This window comes from Rutilus rutilus, assembly GCF_951802725.1.
Source record: "Rutilus rutilus genome assembly, chromosome: 8".
NCBI lineage: Eukaryota > Metazoa > Chordata > Actinopteri > Cypriniformes > Leuciscidae > Rutilus > Rutilus rutilus.
In genome coordinates, this window is record NC_140222.1 from 42,844,226 (window position 1) to 42,866,035 (window position 21,810).

Consider the following 21,810-nt stretch of genomic DNA (forward strand, 5'->3'; position numbering starts at 1 on the left):
GTAAACATGCCTCTGAATATAGTCAGAGATGCAGGATTTACAGGCAGTTCATACTGAAATAAACCTCCGTTGGGGCTGAACTAAAGCTGGTCTGAAAGGAAGAGCGATGTGGAAGACTGAGCTCCGGTTCTCCGGCGCATTTGGTTCTGCTTGTTGCTGCTAAAGTTGGCACAACCAGTTATTAAGATTATGGGGCAATATTATACTGTAGGGATTGAAAATCTGAAACTGTTTAGTATGATTTATACACAAAAACACATGAAATCAGGATGGGGACTAAATACCTTTTCACAGATCTAAAGAGTTCGTGCTCACGTACTCAGTGTCGCTTATGTTTGGAGAGAAATCTGCATGTCTATAAAACACATACCAAGAGGAGACCACACAAACACATACCAACAAGGCTTTGTAAAGCAAGTGTACAGTGTGACACGGCTTTAAGTTTGAGAGATTATTGCTGCAACGGGGATAATGAGGCTTACAGCAAACACTTCCCAGGGGATTTCTTGCATTATTAATGTAGTAGTGCAAATGCCGAAACCCAAAAATGTGAAGTTATCCACAAATTTAAACAAAACAGACAAAAGTAGTCTGAAACGAAACGAAACCTATGTATTTATTGAAGGGAATATTACAGCGTTTATAAGTATATAAAACAACATTCATCAACTGTTCTTCTATTACTCTCAGTATTTAAATAATTTACAAAACAGCTTCCTGTACAAAACGACCAGAACTCATACAAAAATACTTTTATATTTTAGCAAAAAAAAAAAATGCATAATGCAGCTAGTATACAATACAAATTGTTCTGTTCTATACAGAAAACATGCGCTGCTAATCTCGACTGCAGTGGTGTGGTCATCAGAAACACATCTGTAAGTGTGTGTGATTGTCAGATCTGTGTTTCTGCCTCAGTCCGGGGTCGGGGAAGCGCTCCTCAAGCGTTCAGGCTGTACTCCTGCTTGTAGCAGCAGGGCCGGCACACGGCGTTCACCAGGCCGCTGATGAGCTGCAGGACACAGATGAGGAACTCCAGCGCGCTGAGACCCAGCAGGATCGACAGCAGCGTCACGTTCCACTCCACTACGCTTGCCGGCTGAGTGCAGACTGACCATCTCTCTCGAGCCAGCAGATACCTGGAGAAATCAAGGAACCGAGTTCAGGACAACACTTCAGAATACTGTTCCGTCATTAATGAATAACTACACAGGGACAAATGAGTAACGCACTATTATTACATGGCTTGGTTGAATTCTAGTGTAGAATGCGGTGTGTTATTTCTTGATAACAGATGCTGCTAAGTATAACACACCGTTGCCATGAAAAACAGAGCGTTGCTATGGACGCAGGATTCTAACCGTAGAGACGGAACAGACTATTTTCTTTAGCGGAAGCAATACAATCGTTTTTAAATCAATAAACTCCTTTTTAAATCAATATTTTGTGTCAAATTATTGATTTATTTGGTATAGCCATGTAATAAGCGGGATAATGTAGAGCGAGGAGGTTGTTATGGTGAATACAACCCCTTCAGGCTTCGCGTCGGGGTCCTGATCAGCCTGTCGGGGTTGTATTCGCCATAACAACCGCCGCCTCGCTCTACATTATCCTAGTAACTACACTGTAAAAAAAAAATAAACGTTGAGAAAACTTAAAAGTTTAAGGCAACCAGCTGCAGGACATTTTTGAGTTTTCTCAACTTACGTGTTTGAGTTATCTCAACTTTTCTCAACTTTTTTCATGTTAAATAGTTGAATAAACTTTAAAAACTGAATTTGTCATACAAAACGTAAGTTGGATTTTTTACAGTGTATAAAAAAATGTTCATACCTCACTGAGAACTACTATATAGCCTACAGGTTCATAATTAACATGAATAATGCATAATTTATAATAAAAGGTAATAATGGTAACCCAGTAGTAATGACTCAAGTGTTACTACATCCTTCTAAAGGAACTACTGGTTATTTGGATCCGGTTTCTAAAGTGAAGATCATGGGAACACACTAGTAATGACTAAAGTGTTGCCAAATCCATCGACAGGAATTACTGTTCAAAATCGTACAAAAATCTCAAAAGCTATTTTAGGTCGTTTTCATGTTTTTCACTTTAGAATACTGATCCAAATAATTAGTAGTTCTTGTAGTAACACTTGAGTCATTACTAGTGGGTTACCATTACCTTTTATTATAAATTATGCATTATTCATGGTAATTATGAACCTGTATATAGTAGTGAGGTATGAAACAAATCAAGCGTAGCGTCAGTTCTGGCAGGTCACGTTAGTCAAGCTCGCATCAGTGACTCTCAGCTGATCCACGTCTACCTATAGGAATACGAAGCCTATCCCTGTATACATATATAAGCTCCTTCAGTATTATCAGCAGCTATGGCGTTTCTCAGGAGCTCATTACCCTGATTCCCCTTGAATCTGAATAAATTCTCAAATTATGTTGTACTTTAAAATCTTGAATTAATGATATCTGCAACACATTCATGTTGGTTCTGTTCTGTTTACCCTGAGGAGGGGTTATTGCTCTTATCCATGCTAGGCCTCATGGATGCGCAGGGAGTTCTCGCCCAGACCAGAACCAAACCGCTAATCCAAACCGTATGCTAATTGTCAATCGTATTTGACGATAGTGGTCATGACAGAAATAGTAGTTACTGATTAGCTAAAAGTGAACTACCACATTCAACAGCGCTATTACTTACTAATGTGTTACTCAGAGTTTATTGTTAGTTAATAGAAGTTACTAGAATGTTAATAGTGCGTTACTCATTTGTTCCTGTGTAGTCATTCATTAATGAAGGAACAGTTTTCTAAAGTGTTTCCGAGTTCAGGACTTTTTCCTAATGAAGTCACCATCAATGCATATCAAAAAGAAAGAGAAAAAGAGCTCACTGTCCCCCGTCGGCTTCAAAAGGAGATTCCCATCCCAATGTTGTGAAGCAGTACGGCCCCTTCAGGAGCGCCACAGCGGAGATCAGGAAGCAGAACCCAGATCCGGCGAGCCCCACCAGAGCCGCTATCACCGAACCACACATCTACACACACACACACACACACAGTGTGAAACTGATGAATCTGGCTGACCAGGGGTGTGTTTCCTGTACAGTGACGCAACTCATCGCTTCACTACTGTAGTACGACGCATCGTTGAAGAAATCAACTAGCTCGTCACGACTGTTTCCCGAAACTGTATTGTCGCAAATTGGGCGTTCAACCACGTTGGTTAATGATGTCACGCAGGTGTTGGAGTAATAACTACTTTTAATGAATCTGTTTGAGATCGAATTAACGCTAGATGTTTTGCTATAAATTACAGACGTGGCATCTGACGACTAATTCTCATGTTTCTCAGATATTTTGCTTTATTTCCATTTTCAATCATAGGCTTGTTCTTACTTACTAGAGCACATTCACACACTCTTCAAAAACAACGCTGTAAACATAAATTACATTTGTATATATTCTAAATAAAAGACACAGGTTGTATAGGTTGTAATGTCGGCTTGCTTATTTTGCTCAAGATAAGGATTTATTGAGCCCACATGTCATGCAAACTAGAAACTCTGCTTCTAACCACAGGTCGAGAGCTGTCGTTCCAAACACACAACTTTGCGATGCTGTTTGCGCAATGTTCGTTAGAACTATGGCTTCAGGAAACACCGACTCGTTGAACTATGCTGATAACGACAGAACTTGCGACCATAGTTCCGGGAAACACAGCCCTGTACAGCTTGTCCTTGAGTTACAGCTCAAATCACAGCCACGACCCTCTTCCCAACACTCACCGCACAATTCTCTGTCCCACAGGAATCCACACACTTCCCCATTCCCAGAAACACGCAGGCCGGGATCAGCACCTGAATGTGGACAAGCAGTTTTCAATACAGTTCAACCGGCTACTTGAGTGATTGAACCTCAATTACTGCAGTTTACTTCTGACACCAATTCAACAAGAATGGAACATTTTATCCATGGACTGTGAAAAGTGGTTTGGTAATGACAGGAAAAAAGGAAAATTGTGTTGGATGTGGAGCAATCTGGCATTTTGATGAAAGATTATGAAGATATCGGCGACAAGGAACTAGGGTTGTACAACGCTATCCCACGAACAATTCATACGAATTTGTACGATTAGTCTAAACCCCAGTGACGGGTAGGATTAGGGGCGGGGTCAGGGGTAGGTCATTCGTACGAATTCATACCAATCAACTCGTAAAATATGTGCGATTTATCAAAAATAGTATGAATTCGTACAAATTAGCCACCTCGTAAAATACGTACGAATTGCCGTGAGATCAGGTTGGGTTGTAACAAATATATCGTGTCACATTATATCGCAATACAAAAGTGCAACAATAATGTGTAGCGGACAGATCGGCAAACGCAACAAATGAAGATTTTAGAAGACATGTTTGTCGTAAGAGTTTTATGTATATTAATGCAATTTCGATCAACATTACATTTTTTGTAAACTTTTTATCATGTCTTGGAGGAGCATCGAAATAATATCGTATCGTGAGTTCAGTATCGTGATATGTATCGAATCGTGGCATGAGGATACCGTTACACCCCTAATGCGATACTGGCAAACATATAGGTTATCTGAAGATTTTGACCCAGCACTTATACTTCAGCTTAAGCTTAATTCCATTATAAGTAAAGTTTTCATTGCTTCGGTGTTTCATTGTTTCCTCAGAAGTAGCTTATGTCTTGTGTAATACGGTCGCTTTATCCATTTATTATCCATTATTTTCTCGTTTAAGGAGTTTTCAACCAAGAAATGCCCAGAAGCTTACTTTATAACATTCATTCCAACCCAATCTTAGGAGAATTTGGAGTCGCCCAAATTCACACAATCTGACCCGTGCGAAAAATATGAAAAATGGGTAACCCAGCCCTAAACCCACCCTAAGTCTGTCCTTCAAGGGGGCGTGGGCAGGAACAGCTGAATTTGACTATGAATAAGTGATTGAGCGAATTCATCACAATTTGCCAAATCATAAAAATACTTTCAAACTGTCTTGAGAGTGTGTTGCTCATCCCACACACTCAACTGCACCGCTTTTGACCAAGAATATTCCCATTGACTTCTGTTTTTTTTATTACGCTTATTTACTACATCCTAACCCCTAAACCAAAACCTTACAGTTATTATATATTTATTGCCTCATTGCAGTGATTTTTCATTAGCCTAACTCGATCTTAACCTCTCAACCACACACACTAACATTTACCATTTTTATATTTGAACTAAGACAATATGTAAGTGTTTATTCAGTTTTTTGCTCATGGGAAGAGAGTGTGTCTCCAGACACCTCAATGCACCAACACAATCCCACACAAGACAACATATACACCAACACAACTCTGACACTCACCAGAAAACCACCTCCTCCGATCCCCATAAAGTACCAGACATATGTGGTCACGTGATTCTCCTGAATGTATATCATCTTTCCGTCGGGAAAGAAGAGCAGGACGTTTGCCACGATGCAGCAAGTGGCGAGAGGGATGAGGGCGAATCCCAGAGACCTGGCAAAGCCCAGGGAACACATCTTCACACGCAGCGAGGGAAGGAGACTGTAACCCGGGACAGGGAACTGGGGTGGTGGACGGAGGAGTGGAGGGATTTTAAGAGACCCCCCCTCCTCCTCGTCCCCCATGAGCCGCTGTCCCGAGGAGGAGGAGGAGACAGGAAACAGCCTGACATTATACAGTGTGACCGCAAACTCTCTGACAGACCATATGACCCGGACACTGTGGGGGACTATTGTTTTCCCACAAAACTTGTGATTTTGTAGATATTCAGAGATTCTATCAGATCTCAACCTAAACTGACACAGTTTAAATCACGTTGAGATCTAGGTTTGCAGTTTTAACCTTGTGCTCAAGGTCGTGAAGCTACAAGGTACTTCTTAGAAAGAGAATCTAATGTTGTATTTCTACAAGTATCAGTTTCTTACAACAAGGCTCAAGACATAGACGATAGATGGAGAGTTGAGCTTGTTTTTGAAAAGTTTCTCAGTGATGACACTGAAGTGAAAAAGTAAAACAATAAAAATCTGTTTATTAACAGATAGTAAAAGTTAGTATGATGTATTCATTGTAATTGTAATGTACACCACTGTTCAAAAGTAAGAGCTTTTTTTTTTATGTTTATAAAAAAAAAAGAAAAAAGTTTCACACCTGAAATCTCCTGTGAACGTCTGAGACAACATTGATATTTAGATGGGGATCATCTGCTACACATTTGGTAATGGTGTAAAATCTGTATTAAGCCAGACCATAACGAATAACACAGATCTTTCTTGTGATTCAGGATTAGATGCTGGTAATCAGGCTTTATGAATAAAGCAGCCTGTTATAAGGAAGTATTACTCTGCATTACATAACTCATCAGTTTTCCACAGAGGATACAGACGCCCAGTGTTGTGCTGAGCTGTGCTTCCAGGGGCTCTGAGAACAGAAATAAACTGTTCGCAAGCATCTGTTGTACGACAAAAATGAATGTTGATGAACTTCTTGCTCCTTTGATACTGGTCTAATATCAGTGAATACAGATTTAATACTTGAGAAGTTTAGATTCGTGTAATGGTGGTTTATTAAAACTTTATTAAAACTAACCCCTTTAGTTCAATCAATCATAACTTTACATTTAATAAAACTGATTGAAATGTTTCTTTCTCACAGTCCTCTGGCAGGACATTTTTTGACCTTATAAACTTCCCTTTATGAGTGCAGATTAATCAGACTAATGGAGAAGAAAACAACGGAAGTGCAATGACTTGACTTCCTGATATACGTAGCGAGTTTATTCTTATAGTTTGTCACTTCAGCCATGAGTTTCCTGAAGACACACATTTGTCCTCCACCCCTGATTTCCTCTGTGGAGAATGAATGGGAGCAGATTCCAACGTCCTGACACACGTCGAGAGCTTTTCTGCTGTGATCTCACCCATACTAATACATCCTTACATCAGCCCTGTGGCTTATAACTATCATTCATTCATCATTTTGGAGGATGTGAAGGTCAGACTGAGCGTTGTTAAATGGGACGGTCTAGCCTAAGGAGGATTGTTCTTGTTGAAAGTTACATTCAACTGTCTCAAAACCAAAACAGGGTTCAAAACCTGTCTAGATGAGTTAGGGTGTGGTTCACTTTTTGAACTTAATAATCTATCTATAAAATCACATCTTAGTAAGATATGTCAACATTTGAACCAACATTTGATTCCGTCTGTGTACTTGTCAAGACTGTTCTGGGTTTGGGTTTTTGAGTGAGTTTACACTGTTTCCTGCTCGTCTTAGTTCATTAGTTGCCATGGTTACTGATTTGCCCTCGTGTGTTCCACCTGTGTCTTGTTAATGATCTTGTTTAGGGAACGTTTACATGGCAATGATATGCTTAAAATGGAGAAGTTTTTTCCTTTGAGTTTTCCGTGCACAGACGACTCCATTGTCAAAACGATCCCAGTTCACACGGATCCGCGAAAAACGACAAAAAAACGCTGTATTCTGCTGCCAGGCCAGTAGATGGCGATGAAAGACTATAGACTGAACACGTAATACGCATGTGCATGACGTCATCGTCTTCAAAGATTCGCGTTTTTTGTTGTTTACACGGAGACCGTTTTCAAAAGTTTGTGTTTTCAGGACCCCAAAACGCTGTTGTCGTGTAAATGAACGGCCAAAACGCAAAAAAGGTATTAGGTTTTTGGTTGAAAACAGTGTCATGTAAACAAGCCCCTAAGTTCATTGGTTGCCATGGTTTTTGATTTGCCCTCATGTGTTCCACCTGTGTCTTGTTAATGATCTCGTTTAGCCCCTTAGTGTTTCCCTCTGTATTATAGCCCTGTGTTTGTGTATTCTTTCTCAGATCTCGTCAAGTATAGTAGTTGTTCTGTTAACCATGTTTTTGTTTCATGAGAAGTATTTTCTTTTTGTTTTGTTTTCATTTAAACTGCTTGCGAACAGATCCAGCCATTTCAACCCCTTTTCTGACAGTACTATTATAATAATATAAAATATATATATATAATATTACTATTATATATTATTAAAATATTATAATAATAAAATAAATATAATAAAAACATGTAATATTAATAATAATTAAGTAATAAGCCACTCAGGGCTGAATATCTCAGAGATGAAGTGTCTGCACAGCACATATAGAATGACCTTTTGTACTTTGTTGATTAATTGAATAGTTTAAATTAAAACTCAGCAAATAGTAGCACACTAACTCAGCAGTGCAGTTGCTTTCACAGCAAGAAATGCCATGCAGTTAATCCATATGTCCAACATAGTCTAAATTGTTATTGAAGCATCTGAGTTCACTAAAGTCCTAATTTAAAGACACACTTGGCTTGAAGACTGCGACACACACACACATCACTCCTGCTGTGTGACCCTCCTACAGCCGGCCGGTCCCACCACACATTCACAGTCACGGGCCGCCCCTCCTTCTGCCTGCGCTGTGCATTCCTGCTCATGTATTGGCCAGTTCACCACTGGTGTTAATAGAGAACATTCCCAGTCGACACATTCAGCTGTCATTGCGGAGCGGCAAAATGCTGAATCTGGCAAGAGTTTTGCAGAACAACATGCGTGTACTCTAAGAAGAAAAGATTCAATGTGGAACGTCAGGCGCTTCATTTTAGGGTTCCATCATGGGATCATTTTATGGATTTAGTTTGAATTAGTGTTGTTTTTATTTTGATAACATTTTAATTAATGAAAAACTGTATAGCTAGAAAAAAAATATTAATAACCAGTTAAAGATGAAAGTATATCTTTGGTATGAAGGGTTCTTTAAAATTGAGTTAAGAACTCTTGGGTTCTATAAAGAACCCAATTGAAAAACATTTTTCTAAGAGTGTACACAATTATAATTTAATGCAAAGTAGTTAAAGAGGCCGTATTAAAGTGGGACCATGTAAATAAAAAAATCATTAATTTAGAATTTTTATTCCTGTTCATGCCCTGAATATAGAAAACATTTTTCTCAAGTGAGCACACGTGTATCTTATAATGCCTTAAAAAATCTTTATAAAAATATATTGTCATTAAATATACAAAAATACTGTCCATAAAATTGGAATCCATTGATTGTTTAAGTGAGTAACTTATAAATGAAGAATTGCAACATGGGCCATAAAATAATAAGTTATAATAAAAGTAAAATGAATGTTGTGTGTTATGATAACATGTTTATGGGTAATTCATGCTGTAAAGGTACACTGTGTAACCTTTGGCCCTCTAAAATAAATCAAAACTGCATGCATTTAGCAGAAGAACATTGTTTTGGTTGTGCTTCGGCTCTGCGTGACTGCGGGTGAATATGGTTCTTTCTCGTAACAAAAAAAAAAAGAGAGATTATCCTCCTGCTCATAAAACATTCACTACGAGGCTTCAGATATATACTTTAACCAGTTTAGATGGAAAGATCTCAAGCTGACAAGCTGAAGACGTTACTGTAGCTTTACCCATTAATAGACACGCTACTTCATAGCAAATAGATTCCAGCTCAGCGCTACAACAACCATAATGTGATGAGTCTTCACAATAGATAATGCTTTACAATCAACTTTATTAGAGAGCTGCATATGACAATTTATCTGTTCAATAAAACAACTTACTGACCTGTTGAGAAATAAAAAGGCAGAGTCGCTTTTACATTTCAAATCCCTCAGTTCTCGCTATCTCCTAAAGCCAAGTCGATGTTGATTCTTGTTTTATTACGAGCTCTTTCGCTTTCTCTTTTTGCCAGCAGACTCTCCTCTGTTCGACGTCTGTTTAAACCAAGCGGCAACCTTCTCTCTCGTGAATCCAACACTGAAGTGACTTAAACTGCAGTTCATCGACTGGCCACTAGAGACAGGCTGCAAAAGAGAGTCAATCCCATAGACTCCCATGTTAAAATGCCCAACTTTACAGCAGAAAAAGATATGTTTACCGCCTGGTACTAAAAGTGGTTTTGGTCTATATAGCTAATTTTGCTCTTCATGATGACTGTGAGGGGGGTGAATTTTTTATAACTCATCCGTTTAAATTATATTGAGTCTTAAAGCTCTGCATAATTAAGGGCGTGGCCACTTGAGTGATTGCCGCTGGTTCACTACTAGCTGTTTGTCAGTTGTCTGTTAGCGGCACGTCACCTCAGCTAATCCGCCGCTTTGCTCATTTTCGTTTATCCGGGAGTGACGCTGCCAAGATGGCGACGGCCGGCTCCGCCCACTTTGGGCTTCAAAAATGCTCTTCAGAAACACACTACGGCTGACGTCACGGACACTACGTCCATATTTGTTTACAGTCTATGGTTTAAACAGGTGATTCTCCGGAGTTTGGAGATTTAGCGGCTCCATGTCAACCTTTCTCACTCGCTGTGACAACTAACCTCTGCCACTCACACACCAGACAAGCGGCAAAGCAGCCGGAGCAACTTTTCTGTATTTACAGACGAGACGAGAGTGACGTATGGACTCAATTTCCTGTGAAAACTAGGTTTAAAATATAAACACTTATAATAGGGCTACCATTGTGAATCAGGGTAAGACAAAAAACACATTTTGGAAGAAGGATTGATGATGTATTGACTAAATTTAGTTCATTTTGAACAAAAAAAGTTACAAAGTTATACGTACCTATTAAACATTTAAATACAATTCCTGTTTGCTTGACTGCTTTATAGATGTAACGGTCACCAGCTGGAGTGCTCTTGAGAGTCACCAGAGGGCACTCCACATAAGACTATCATTATTCACTCACAACTACATTTCCCATAATTCACTGCCCGGACTCATCATCCCTGATTATCACATTCACCTGTGTCTCATTATATTGTTTAGTTCACCCCATATAAGCCTGGTTCACCTCATCATTCCCTGCAAAGTCTTGTTTTACTGTTGTGAACTCTACTGAGCGTTTATTCCTGTGACTGCCTGTTTGTATTTTTGACCTTGCCCGTTTCTGGATTTCTCCCTGTCTGCTGCCTGCCTACGTTACCTCTGCTTTGATCTCTGACTTTGATTGTTTGCTGCCTGCCCTGATCTTCTGCCTGGTTTTGTACTACGATTAAGCCTTGTCTTCACTGCTGTATCTGCTGGTTCTGACCTTTGCCTGTTTGACTACTCTTATTAATAATTCACGCTGCGAATGGATCCCCCAGACTCTGATGCTTCATAACAATAGACCTGTAAAGACTAAAAAAAGGGCAGATTTTGTGTTCATATTTGTCCAATTGTCTGATAATCTCATCGTTTTCTTTGTTGTTGTTTTTTGTTAATAATGAGGCACAATTCATACTTAGTGACTCCCCCTATATCTGTGTTCATATTTGTTACTGGAAGTATAACTGCGTCTGTCCAAACACACGTGTGGAATTCATTCTTAACTAGATTGTTGAGTAATATCTGACGTGAGCGTACTATCATCAGATACAGCAGGTAATATACAGTCATATACTCTGAAGTGTGCACATCAGCCCCGATAAGAGTCTTAACGGTTAATTTTTAGCAGTTTTAAAGCAACGTGCAGTGCAAGATATGATTGAGTTTTGTTTGGGTAAAAGGTTAACTATTTTCAGGCCCTTCTGAAGGTTTATAAACACAGTAAATCTGGGCCGAGCAGAGGTTTACAGCGTTTCTCTTCTCAAATGGACACTCTTCCACTCTGAGCTGTTTACTCTTTAGCTATATGGCTTGTGCTGAAAGTTTAGGGTCAATTCAGATTGAGTCTGAGTTCAGTTTATGAGATTCCTCCTGCCCATCTTTCCTGCACTCTTGGAAAAAAAGGTACAGTGCAGTTATATATAAAACCCTAGGGTTGACTCAATTTAAAAATAACCTCTTTGCCTTTGAAAATACGTTCATGTTTAACGGTTATTTCAGTTTTTTTTTTTTTTTCTGAGTGATTAAGTATGTGTACGAGCGGTTTAATTCATAAAATTTATTTCAGATTAAAAATTAATTAAAACAAAATGAATCAATTAAAACTACATCCATATTCCATAAAATGATCCCATGATGGAACCCCTAAAGGGTTCTATATATGAAGTGCCTGACGGAACCCTTTAAGGTTCCATATAGAACCTTTTCTTCTAAGAGTGTGTAAAGATAGGTTGCGTCGAAAATCAACTACTTCCCTACTACAGTATCTACAGTAGGAGAAAAACAGTATGCCAACAGAGTAGTATGTCCGAATACACAGTAGGCAAAAAGCAGAGCCGGACAGTAACGGAGTACATTTACTTGAGTACAGTACTTAAGTACAATTTTGAGGGATCTGTACTTTACTCGAGTATCATTTTTGGGGAGTACTCATGACTTTACTCAAGTACATTTGAGAGGCAAATATTGTATTCTTTACTCCGCTACATTTCTATCCATAACTGTGAGTACCCGTTACTTCTAAAAAAAAAAAAAAAAAAAAAAAAAATCTCGCAATTTGTCGTTTCTCTCTCAAATGTGATTGGATTGTGCAGGTGCCACTGATGGGGACAGCCTATCAGCAATCACCTTCAGCTTTCCGCCAAAGTCAACTCCATGGTCAGATTTAGATAAGAGACGAAACCATGGACGAAACAATGGATGAAGAAGTTAATGATAGTTTTCGCTTCAAGTGTTTGCTGTGTTTACCAATGTAAGCACTGTGGCAGTAGTAATGCAATATTTAAAAAATGTACTCTTGTACTCTTGATACTCAAGTACTTTAGTACTGTTACTTAAGTAGACATCTGACTGTAGTACTTTTACTTGTACTTGAGTAAAATTTAGCAAGGGGTATCTGTACTTTTACTCAAGTAATGAAGCTGTGTACTCTGTCCGCCTCTGGCAAAAAGACCCCGGATGATCTACTTCTTCTGCCGAGATCCTGAAGTGTGTATTCGATGGACACTTTATTATCCCATGAGGCCACGGGAGGGGATTTATGAATGGAGGTGAAGAGACACAACTGACGCAACATGGCAGGTCACATGACAGTGACAACATGGTTCAAATGTAGTACCTACTCATGCAATGCCATAGGCATGGATACTTTCTCACTTCTCTGTTTTTTATGTTAAAATACATTTTCTTCTCCCATGTTCAAATCATTCTGTAAGTAAAGCATTTATTTACCGGTAATAGCAGATACTTATAAATACTGGATAAATATTCATAATGTTCTGATCCAGTCTGACTTCTGACCTGTAATGCTGCCAGAATCATAATCATACACTGTTCGCTCGTTGGCCAGAGGAGAACTGAGCGACTGAGCCTGGGTTCTCCCAAGGTTTATTTCTCCATTCTGTCACTGATGGAGTTTCGAACTTACTTAAGCTGGACTGTGACGCTATTTTGTTCTGGAAACAAACTTTGTTGTAATATTTTCCTGTTATCTCTGTAAAGCTGCTTTGATATATAAATAAAGGTGACTTGACTTATATTTGCTGAAGAACTGTTTATGTTTGTCTGAAAATCATTAAATTCTTCAGATGTGCAAGAGGATCTGAGCGACATGGTGTTATGTGCTTCCCTCCGCCCACATGTGTGTGATACGACCCCTCTCGACCCCTCACAGAGACAAATCATACACACAATCATGCACACGATCATACACACATAAACACGATCATACACAAACGGCGATCTTACTGTGACCAGAATATGACTCTTTCTTTCTAACATAAGTAAAGTATGGTGTGACTCAAGGCTCTGTTTTAGGTCCTCTGTTGTTCTCCTTGTACACACAGACACACTCTCTAAAGTCGACCTTATCTGTTAGTTCAACTTTTAAATGCCATAGTCTAGTCATAGTGTATGCCAAAATAATTATACTAATAATAATAAGAGAATAATAAACTCTTTCTTTAGGTCTCCTCGATTTCATCTCAAATCACAGGAGGTAAAAACAACACCGGCAAAACATTTCACAAACGTATTGATCGCTGGTTACATCACTGCCAGGATGAATTCAACAAAGGACTCATTGAACAGACAAAACCTGAAAAGTTAATCATCAACTAGTGTATTTGTTTAAGCATTAGACGTGTCTCTCACAGCACATCCAGATCAATACTCGCGCTGGATAGGGGATTCAACTACAGTTTCTCTATGCATGTTAGCTGCCGTGTTGTATTGAATGTGCACTTTTTAAAACTATATATTTTTTAAAAACTATACATGCAGAAAATATAATTTAAAAAAATTAAAAAAATTAAAATTACATTTAAGAGATAAAAAAAAAAAAACATTTAAAAAACAGTTTCTATAGACATTTTATTAAAGTATAGTTTAGTTTACCTTGCTTGTCAGTACATTCAGTGGGACACTTTAACCATATTTCAAAGAAAATAGAAGTAATTATGAATTTATACATATAAAGACATACCTTAAGTCTGACTTAAAAACGCTCTAAAGTTAAGCTAATTCTATAATATAAATTTAAACTATGATACATTTTGATTTAGTGTCTGAAAACATTATATTCGGTTCACATTTAGTACATTATTTTAAAGTGTATCATTTACATAAATACTCTAACACTTTATTTTAGGATCCAGTTCTTACTATCACTATTTGCCACTGGCTGCTTATTATTATACTAGGATATTGGCTGTTTATTACTTATAAAGCACATATTAATGCCTTATTCTGCATGATCATATTCTACATCCCTTAATCTACCCGATACTTAAACTTAACAACTACCTTACTGACTATTACTATTAATAAGCAGTAATTAGGAGTTTATTGAGGAAAAAGTCATAGTTAATAGTTAATAGTGAGATTTAGACCCTGAACTAAAGTGTGACCGATTAAAAGTGTGCAAGTGTACTTCTTTTTCACAAGAGGAATCCAGTCAATGATAAACTAAGGAAAATCTAGTTTTAAATGCCAAAGCCCATGTTAAGCTCCTGTTGGCAAAAAAGCGGGAATTTCCTTCCTGTCCACTACAGACAAATGCCCGTGTCACTTCCTGTGCAAGTGCTGACACGTTCCTGGCCCTGTGGAGAGAAAGCCGCTCAACTGAAGGATCAGACGGACAAATATTAAGCAAGAAAAACAAAGCCTCAAGCTCGCATTAGCATCAGTAACTGTAAATCCTCTAGACGCAGTTTGATTGAGAAATGCATAATTCTATCTAAATTACATAATGCACTAATGCATTGTTCTGATAGTCTCCATCACTTCTTTATGCCAAAAGTCTAAAGTCTGCAGGTAATAACCCAGGACTGTGGGCTCTAAATAGCATCCTATCCCAGCATGAGAGATCACATGGGTGGAGGAGGGGTTCAGCAAACAACACTATCTAGTGTAAGCACAGTACCTGGCACCCACAGACACAAGTAATCACCACACCATTATTCACAGCTAGAAATATCACCACAACAAACCAGTATAGATAGTGTTTTTGAGCTTTGTGCTATGAGTAATATAGTTACTATTAGTTATATAATTTTTCAGTCTTGTCTGAAAAACACTAATAACATAAGAGAGTAATGAAGAAGAGCTACAAAATAACTGCAAATGCTGAATTCGATTTTTATCTTATTAACTCATTTAAATCTAATCCCCAACTAATGAATGATTAGTTTGGAGAATATTCTAAAATAATTTTTTTAAATTAACATTCGTTTTAAAAGTTATTTTACATAATACACGTGAGAAAATTCAGTATTCTCCTCATCCATCAAAAATGACCTTTTGTATAATTACTATCATATTTTGTTTATTACTCTGGATTATTATTTAATGCACGTACTCATATTTATCTATGAACATTCACCTTTGTACCATGAGGTTGCTCCAGTGGTCCTGTCCATAAGTGTATTTCTGTCTATTTAATTACTGAATCTTGTATATGTATCCCTTTTATCCTTAGCGTCTTGGTAATATGAGGAAATATCTGTGCTGCTCAGGAGCAAGTAATGACTGAACAGAGAGGATTCATCAGGTCCAGGATTGAAACCCACAAGCTTTGTGTTGCCAGCCCAGTTACTGGTCAGCTCATATACTGTATAAGTGTATTAGCTGTAGCTGGGAGTCACAGTGGCTTAGCTCAATGGAAGTGTAGGATATAAAGCTAGTGAACATCAGGATGGGTTTCCATTTTAAATACATAAATATAGTTAAAAAATGTAGGTATGAGAATTATTTTGGCATAGACTATGACTAGACTATGGCATTAAAAGTTGAACTAACAGATAAGGCGACTTTAAAGAGTGTGTCTGTGTGTACAAGGAGAACAACAGAGGACCTAAAACAGAGCCTTGAGTCACACCATACTTTACTTATGTTAGGTTTAACATATCTATTTACACTAAGTGCTAGCAAACTGACGGGTAGGAAGCAATTCAGGCTAATTTCCATTTATAATTATGGCAACATAATTCTCCAGATGGTATATTAGAATGTCTTAATCACTAGGGTCTAAGAGTACTAGTAGAGATTCAATCATGATTGTCATTTATAACTCTAAAAAATGTTGTGTTGTGGTTTCTTTATAAGCGGTTTAACAACTGCCATTTGGATGGGTCTTGGCAAATATCCTAATGATAGGGATTTAATAATACTTAAAAGGGCTTTCACAACTTCAGAAACACCTCTTACTGCAGCTTTGTGTGTATAATTGAGTCTAGCACTTGCTGATGTATAATAGTGAAGGACTGAAGTGGCAAATTCAGTTGCAAATCTCCAGTTTTCTTTCTAATGTTTTTGATCTCCTTTGGGTAGAAATTCCCTCATATTCCTCTTTTTGTACATATATCCTTGAAAACTATAATGAAATGCTCAGTGATTTCTGATGGGAAAGTTCTCAAGAATACTGAAAGATGCCATTCTGTGAGCAAATGATGAGACAGAGAGAAAACATTATGTTTTCTAAAGCACTGTTTAAACTGGTGGGTTGTGAAAAATGGTTCACAGGTCTTTTGATAGGGTCAAAAAAAAAACCTCAAAACAAAAACAATGCTAAATGCAAATGCTACTAACCATCCCATTGCAAATCAGGTTTATTAGCAAAATGTACAGACTTTCAGCTGTTTGCGATGAACAAATCAAATTAAAGTAATTGAAATACCTCAACACAACAAATGTTTCAAGTAGTTTCCCCAAATTTAACTGAAAATGCAACTTTACTTATGCAACGGGGGTTGAATAATTATTGATTATTGAAAAAGCCAACTTACTGAAATCCTATTTAATCCCCTGGCATTATTATTCTTCTGAGCCTAAATTTCTGACTCTAACTCCACCTAGAGCTTTAACTTTACATACTCCAAACTCGGCTCAGACCTTCAGACTGTTCTGACTTAGTGTACTATATCTTTTCTAACTGATCAGACTTACGGTTTTCCTAAAAATGACGATTAAAACTCGAAAAATCCCATTGACTTTCATTGCAGAATGTTCAAATTGAGCCAAGGCTACAGTGGCCCAGTAGTGCACAACATATCTATCTATCTATCTATCTATCTATCTATCTATCTATCTATCTATCTATCTATCTATCTATCTATCTATCTATCTATCTATCTATCTATCTATCTATCTATCTATCTATCTATCTATCTATCTGTGGCGAGCTGCCTGAGCAAGACGAGGTCGAGGGCCGTGAGAGCACAAGGCCGGTGGCGTGACTACTGATGAGCGACACCTGCGCGACGCACCGGTCTCGTATCTCTCACGGTCCTCGGCCTCGTCCTGCTCAGGCAGCACGCCACACTATCTATTTATTATTTATCTATCTTTCTAACTAATCTTTCTTTTTCTTTTTAACTAATCTTTTTCTTTTTTTCTAACTATTCTTTCTTTCCGACTAATCTATCTATCAAACTTTAAATTACTTTAAAATTCAAACTACTTTAAACTTCTTCAAACTCTCTGGTCCGGTTTTCTATCTATCTTTCTATTTATCTACTATTTCTAATCTGTCTATCTATCTAGATCGTTCTATCTATCATCTATCTATCTATCTATCTATCTATCTATCTATCTATCTATCTATCTATCTATCTATCTATCTACTATTTATCTTTTTTTCTAACTAATCATTATTTTTTCTTTCTTTCTAATGAATCTATCTATCTATCTATCTATCTATCTATCTATCTATCTATCTATCTATCTATCTATCTTTCTATCTATCTAATCTTTCTTTTTCTTTCTAACTAATCTTTTTCTTTCTAACTATTCTTTCTTTCCAACTAAACTTTAAACTTCAAACTACTTTAAACTTCTTCAAACTTCTTCAAACTCTCTGGTCCGGCTTTCTCAAGCCAACTTAAAGTTTGTCTCAACAAACTTTTTTTTTCTTGTTTTGATTACAACTGTAATTGACCGTTCGCAAAGACCCGCCTTTAGTTGCTATGTCCGACAAGCCACGCCGCTCTCACGCCACACACCATGTTCTCACGCAGTGTAAAACACATCGCGGAGCAGAGAGGGCACTGACAATGCACAGACAGACAGGACAGACCGGGGTACTTTTGATATGAAATAAAGTCTCAACTTTCAAATTTGGTCATTTATTAAAGAAATTTAAACAATAAATACCGTTTTGTGGCTCTTTAATGTGTCTGACAGATGAACCGATCATCTCTTCCTTCTAGTTAATTTATAGCATCAAATAAACATGAATGAACATCAGAAGGAATGTTTTAACCATGGAAAAACATCAGTACACACCGTTTTTCAAGTTCAAATCCTCCAACGTTAATCTACTAACTCTCCAGACTGCTTTGTCGGACAAAAATGGCGGATTCGGCGTACGGCGGATTATGATTGGTCAGAACTCCCTGCGAAGGGTCAAGTGTGCATTGTTAGGAATAGCAAAATAAATGAAATAATACATTTTAAAAAGGAACAAAAATCTTTTCCATGTATTTTCTTACTGATGTCAAAGACATTTTTACTAATTCAAATCATGTTAAAATAAATGTGTACTCAGACTAATTAATGGTGCTTATCTCAATGATATTAAGATATTAAGTTTGTTTTGTGGTAAACATGACAAATGTACCATTAACAAATGACATAGGCCTCACCCTCAACTTGGACACGTTGATAAAGTTGATAAATCAAGCATACAATAATGTGCAATAATTATGGTGATCATAAATGGGTTGGTCTAATGTTTTACTAGCATCATAACTGATAATAGTGGGAAATGTTTTGTGTGTTTATGTGTGTGTCTCTTTATATCAGTTTCTATATTTGACTCCATGTATATTTTCTCAGACAACTAGTAAATGTACAGGCCAAAATAAATGTATCTCCTCTAATAATGTGGTGTGTTATGTCTGGTTCTCATTAACAGAACTTTGAAGTTCCTCTTTTTACAAAATGAAGCGTTTCAATTTCTCAGTGATTTTTGGTCATACAATGAAAGTCAATGGGGTCCAAAAGAACATTTGACCCCACTGACTTCAATATTACAGACAAAAACTTTTTTTTTTTTTAAATATCTTCTGTTGTGTAAAGTAATTCAGGTTTGCAACGACGTGAAGATGAGTAAATGATGACAGAATTAAATTTTTGGGGTGAATTAGGGAACCCGCTCAGGTTCAGAGTAAAAAGAGAGTGATTTGATGATTTGGTGTTGGGAATGCATCGATTATATAATCATGGTAGTTTTGTTTCAGTGCATACTTAAAATGTGCGTCACCTGTGTCCACTGTCCCAAGTATCTGAACTATCATGGTAACTGTTGCTCTGAGCAACACACGTGTGTTTTAATAATGCACATTGATCTTTCCATTGACTTCTATTGACTTCCCTCCCACCTCTGATAAGATCTCAGCTAAAGAGAAGTCCTTTGGACCTGTCACTCTTATCATTGGCCATTGAAGAACACACACCCTTAAAATGGGGAATGAGAAAACTTCTGTGTGCAGGTTTGATGACGAGATGTGTGAAGTTCAGATTGTGACGCCATGATACAATCTATGAAATAAACTTTTATAGGCCATACTAATATATTCTTATATAATCGTATAATGTCATCAAGATACTTTATTTAGATTCACAAAGGGGTCAAAGGAAGCATTCGATAAGATTAGAGTCATATAGTCATACGTATTTTATATATTATATTTTATATCAAATGCATGTTTTGTTAAAGCAATTAGCTCCAACAGCAATGAAAAAAAAAAAAAAACGAAGACTTATTACACATTTATAAACTAAACGTTGGTAATAATAGTCTTCATCAGCTCAAGAAACAATTGCTCCGAGAAGTATTGTAACATCACTTTCTCATGATCCAGCATGATGGACGATGGTTCATTTTCAAACTAAAGCTATCCCATAATGCCTCTCAGTATCATTTTCATGTACACTGTAAAAAAAAAAAAGTAAAAAAAAGGCAGCTGTGGTTGCCAGAGATTGGCTGTAAAAAATAAGGCAGCAGCAGTTTAGGTTTTACAGACTTAACTTAAATTTACAGTAAAAAAAACACGTATTTCATTATTGGATATATTGTTAATTTACCGACATATGGAAGTACTAATATCTGTTTTGTATCATTGTAATACACTGACAACCACCAATCACAGCGGTGATGAGAGTCACATGATCAATCAAAGCTCATCACAAGCAGCTTTTCCACAAGACAGTTAATAGTAATATATATAGAAGCTGCACAGTGTCATTCACACAAGCACTGAACACCATCATAACACACATGAAATAAATAAAAAATGCAGTAAACATTCATTTAACAACATTAGATGTAACATAAAACCCCTAATGTACATAACTGATTAGAAAATAAGCTATGAAGAAACAGTTATTTCAACATCAAATGTGAGGGAATTGTGGGAACGTTTTTCACTGTAAATTATACATGATTCATTATTTTTGACGTCCAAAACCTGTAAATGTAACGGTATTTTACTGTAAAATGTATGGTTAGATCTATCACAGTTTATTCACGCTATATAGTATGGTCTTTTACCGTTAAAATCACGATCATTTTTGCAGTGTACATAAACACCACAAACACTGCATTCTGGTCACAATGCTGTCATTAAACAGCTCATTGTTTTAACATGAACTTGAAAGATTGTGCTGATTGGAATGAGGAGTGAAAGAGGAAACTCCCACAAAAGCAATGCAGTGACCCTGGGAAGTGGGCCAGCCCTGCGCTGAACACTGTTACTGGACAGCCGGGATCAGGGTGTGGGTCACTGTTGTTCACCCTGACCAGAGGATATATTTAACACAGGCACTTCAGCCAATACACACGTCATGAAGGGTCTTCCTCACACACTGGCAGTGCACAAGATCCACCTTGAAGACTCGATACATGCGGTTTCCTTTTAAAGCAGGGCGTTTTGAAGGGTGGTATTAACGGGAAGGACATTTTCTGAACGGACTTAAGTATGCAATGAATACTTAAGTCAGTCTGATTTAAGATTCTTAATTGTCATCAACTTTTGTCCATTTCCTGGATGTTCTTGTCTATTAATAAATGCTCACCTTTTGATTATTATTGTTGTCTGTGCTATTACTCATGTTTCCAACTTATTTGGGGTTTATTTTAACCCAGCAATACAGTCATTTTTAAACAATAGTTCAGTTAAGCCCAGCATGTTGGATCAAACATTGAACCCGATGGGTTTGTCCATATTTGACCCAGCGCTTGGGTTGCCAAAATGACCCGAATTAGGCTGTTTTTAACCCAGTATTTTTAGAGAGTGAAGAACATTTCATCCATGGAAACTTTCTATTCCACAAAAGGTTCTTTATAGTGGAAAAAACGTTAAAAGGTTTTAACTTAAAAAGAAGGTTATTTTAAGAACTGTTGAC

The 21,810-nt window shown here is 37.4% G+C and overlaps 1 protein-coding gene across 1 annotated transcript; it reads right to left on the bottom strand.

The window, feature by feature from the left end:
• Positions 1-590: 590 nt before the first annotated feature.
• Positions 591-5,695, bottom strand: tm4sf18 (transmembrane 4 L six family member 18). The gene is made up of 4 exons (XM_084417716.1): positions 5,395-5,695; positions 3,802-3,873; positions 2,909-3,051; positions 591-1,139 (listed from the first exon to the last, which is right to left on the bottom strand). Exons 1-4 carry the CDS (start codon positions 5,677-5,679, stop codon positions 941-943), a joined length of 699 nt encoding a protein of 232 aa, XP_084273842.1. The 5' UTR covers positions 5,680-5,695; the 3' UTR covers positions 591-940.
• Between the last annotated feature and the right edge of the window lie 16,115 nt (positions 5,696-21,810).

Bases quoted from the DNA above. Each gene is read 5' to 3' on its own strand.
- tm4sf18 (XM_084417716.1), bottom strand. From the start codon at position 5,679: ATGGGGGACGAGGAGGAGGGGGGGTCTCTTAAAATCCCTCCACTCCTC. The intron at 3,874-5,394 runs GTGAGTGTCAGA...GTCCACATTCAG, and splicing joins TCGGAGGAGGTGGTTTTCTG to GTGCTGATCCCGGCCTGCGT. The intron at 3,052-3,801 runs GTGAGTGTTGGG...GTGTGTGTGTAG, and splicing joins GTGGGACAGAGAATTGTGCG to ATGTGTGGTTCGGTGATAGC.